At 39.9% G+C, this 2,426-nt stretch overlaps 1 protein-coding gene across 12 annotated transcripts in view; it reads right to left on the bottom strand.

Annotated features, from left to right (window-relative positions):
* The window catches only part of LOC107696598 (triple functional domain protein), a 114,035-nt gene that overhangs the window by 5,250 nt on the left and 106,359 nt on the right, over nucleotides 1-2,426 (bottom strand). For all 12 annotated transcript variants that reach the window (XM_016497025.1, XM_016497030.1, XM_016497021.1 and 9 more), the window contains 4 exons: nucleotides 2,265-2,386; nucleotides 2,084-2,162; nucleotides 1,780-1,980; nucleotides 1,553-1,691 (listed from right to left, as the gene is read on the bottom strand). In XM_016497025.1, the coding sequence (XP_016352511.1) occupies nucleotides 1,553-1,691; nucleotides 1,780-1,980; nucleotides 2,084-2,162; nucleotides 2,265-2,386 (541 nt within the window). The remainder of the gene's footprint in view (nucleotides 1-1,552; nucleotides 1,692-1,779; nucleotides 1,981-2,083; nucleotides 2,163-2,264; nucleotides 2,387-2,426) is intronic.

Raw genomic sequence — 2,426 nt, 5'->3', positions numbered from 1 at the left:
CAAAACACTGTTGTGTGTTGCTCGGAGATGCGCGACTGTTCTGCTGTGGCTTTGCTTAGAACTATTTTCGTAAGCGAAATGGAGCAAAAACGATCAATAATGTGTCTAAAATGTAAGTCAGTTAATATTACTTGTTTATTGAACTAAAGTTGTATAAAATCAATATCACATTTGCAATCGTGCTGAAAGTCTGGAAAACACTCTTGGTCGTGTGATGTTGCATATATTATATAGAATATTTATCTTTTTTTTCTACCACAGTATGTTTGTTCATGTTTGTTTCTTTTTGTGTGCTGTTGCGCTTATAGTTTTGATTTCTCCATGAGTCAACTGATGCGACCTTGATACGGTCAATACATTAGCCATTATTAGTCACCGTTTTCACTGAAAGTAAAGTCAGAATCATTCTCGCCAAAGTTTCGGTGCTGCCTTAGTTATTGTTTGTTATTAAAATTTTAATCAGGTTACTTGTCCGGTCATGCAAGTAAAATTCTCTTTCACTTGCCCCTTCACAAAATCCACTTGTCCCGGACAAGTGGACAAGCGTTAATGTCGAGCCCTGTAATAAGATACAATCTCTCTATGTATATACAGTATATATATATATATATATATATATATATACACACACTATATAAAGACGCACACACTGTAGATGTAAACATGCTACAATGGTAGACATTGGAAATGTGGTCACAATTATGAATATGGGACTACTGATATAAACATCTTGTATTTTATATGTATGCAGAATTATTATATCTGTAAGCAGACTAATTGCAACATAAAGGGAAAAATGTGGAGATATGGTTAGAAAGCATGAAGCTCACGGTGTCAGTCTATCAGTCAAATCCGAAGCAAGTTATAACTATGAATTCTCAGATAGTCTGACGGCAGATAAAAATAAAGGATAAATGAATGAGTGATCATTACAAAAGTGTGCATCAAATACACTGAACACAGAAGCTCGTAAGTGTGAGAGGCACTAGAACAGACCTCCAGTGTTTCCCATACATTGATTTATTTGTGGCGGCCCGCCACAATATCAAAACTGACCGCTACAAATAGATTTTCCAAAAGGCTTTGACTTCGTTGAATAAACATGAGCACTGCACGTTTCAAAATCGAAACCCAGTACAGGTGTTTTTATATCACTGTAGTTCTGAAGGAATCCGACTGTCTTCAGAAAATTTTAGATGTCATTTTCATTTCATCTTGCATGTAATGTCTGATAACGCAGCGTTTCCCCATTACCGGGGAAACCTCTATCTCTTGCTCACAGAGGCAGAGAATGGATTTGCATATATATGCTGCCACAAAGTCTGTGGGAAACACTGGACCTCCCTGGTTCCCGCACGGCATGCACGTTTGAGCTTTTAATGGTTTAATAGTTCATACTGCCACCTACTTCATGACACCAGCATGACAGCTGACATAAAAAAAGGATCGTGCTGAGGAGAGCTGATATGATCAGTTAAAAAATTACTTGATCGGCCAGATCCCTAATATATAATATTGACATATTGACAATAGCATAAACAATAACACTGACCTTTAAATCCAGATGAACTATTCTGCAGTTGTGCAGGTATTGCAAAGCTTCTAAAATGTCTCGGAGGTAAAAGGCCACTTTTTCCTCAGTGAGGTTCCCCCAGCTCACAATGTAGTCCAGTAGACGGCCCTGATCAGACCTGTGCAGTCAAACAATACACGTGGTCATGAACATGTGTGAAAAAGTCTATTTGATATTAAAGTGTGTGTGCGTGTGTGAGCTCTCACATCTCAAGGACCAGTGCATAGCTGCTGGAGGTCTCAAAGGTGTCCAGTAGTTTGACTAGGTGAGGGTGCTGGAGTCTCTGTAGGATGCTAAACTCGTGGGTGACCTGGTCTCGTTTCACGAGTTTCTTATTCACAAACTTGACCGCTACGGTGCGCTTTGATCCCCTCTGGTCACAGCGTTTTACTACAGAGAACCTTCCCCTAAGAGAGAGAAACAACATCAACACAATTGAAATGCTGCCTCGGTTTTATAAGGGAATCCATATGATATCAAAATTATGTGCATAAATTCCCATTGTCTCACCTGCCCAGCTCTGCTACCTCACTGTAGAAGGACTCAAAGTTGTCTTTCCACATGACCCGGATTCCATCACTAGTAGTTCCTGTGAAAGACAGTTCAGTTAAGTTCAAAGCCTTGCTCAAATACTCTTTGAAACACCAGGTGGACTGTTTGCATTGCCAATTTTAATGGGAACACATCTTACCCAACACTCTGAGACTGGCTGATGATGTCACACTGCCAATGTCATTCGTTGCAATGCAGGTGTACATGCCATCATCCTCTGAGGTCACACCTACGATACGCAGAGTGGCCTCGCCAGTCTCACTGTGATGCAGTGGAAAGAAATTATGATTTATGCAGAAAA

Source organism: Sinocyclocheilus anshuiensis, unplaced genomic scaffold (genome assembly GCF_001515605.1).
Source record: "Sinocyclocheilus anshuiensis isolate Anshui unplaced genomic scaffold, SAMN03320099.WGS_v1.1 scaffold590, whole genome shotgun sequence".
Classification (NCBI taxonomy): Eukaryota; Metazoa; Chordata; class Actinopteri; order Cypriniformes; family Cyprinidae; genus Sinocyclocheilus; species Sinocyclocheilus anshuiensis.
This window is presented reverse-complemented; position numbering and strand designations above follow the sequence as displayed.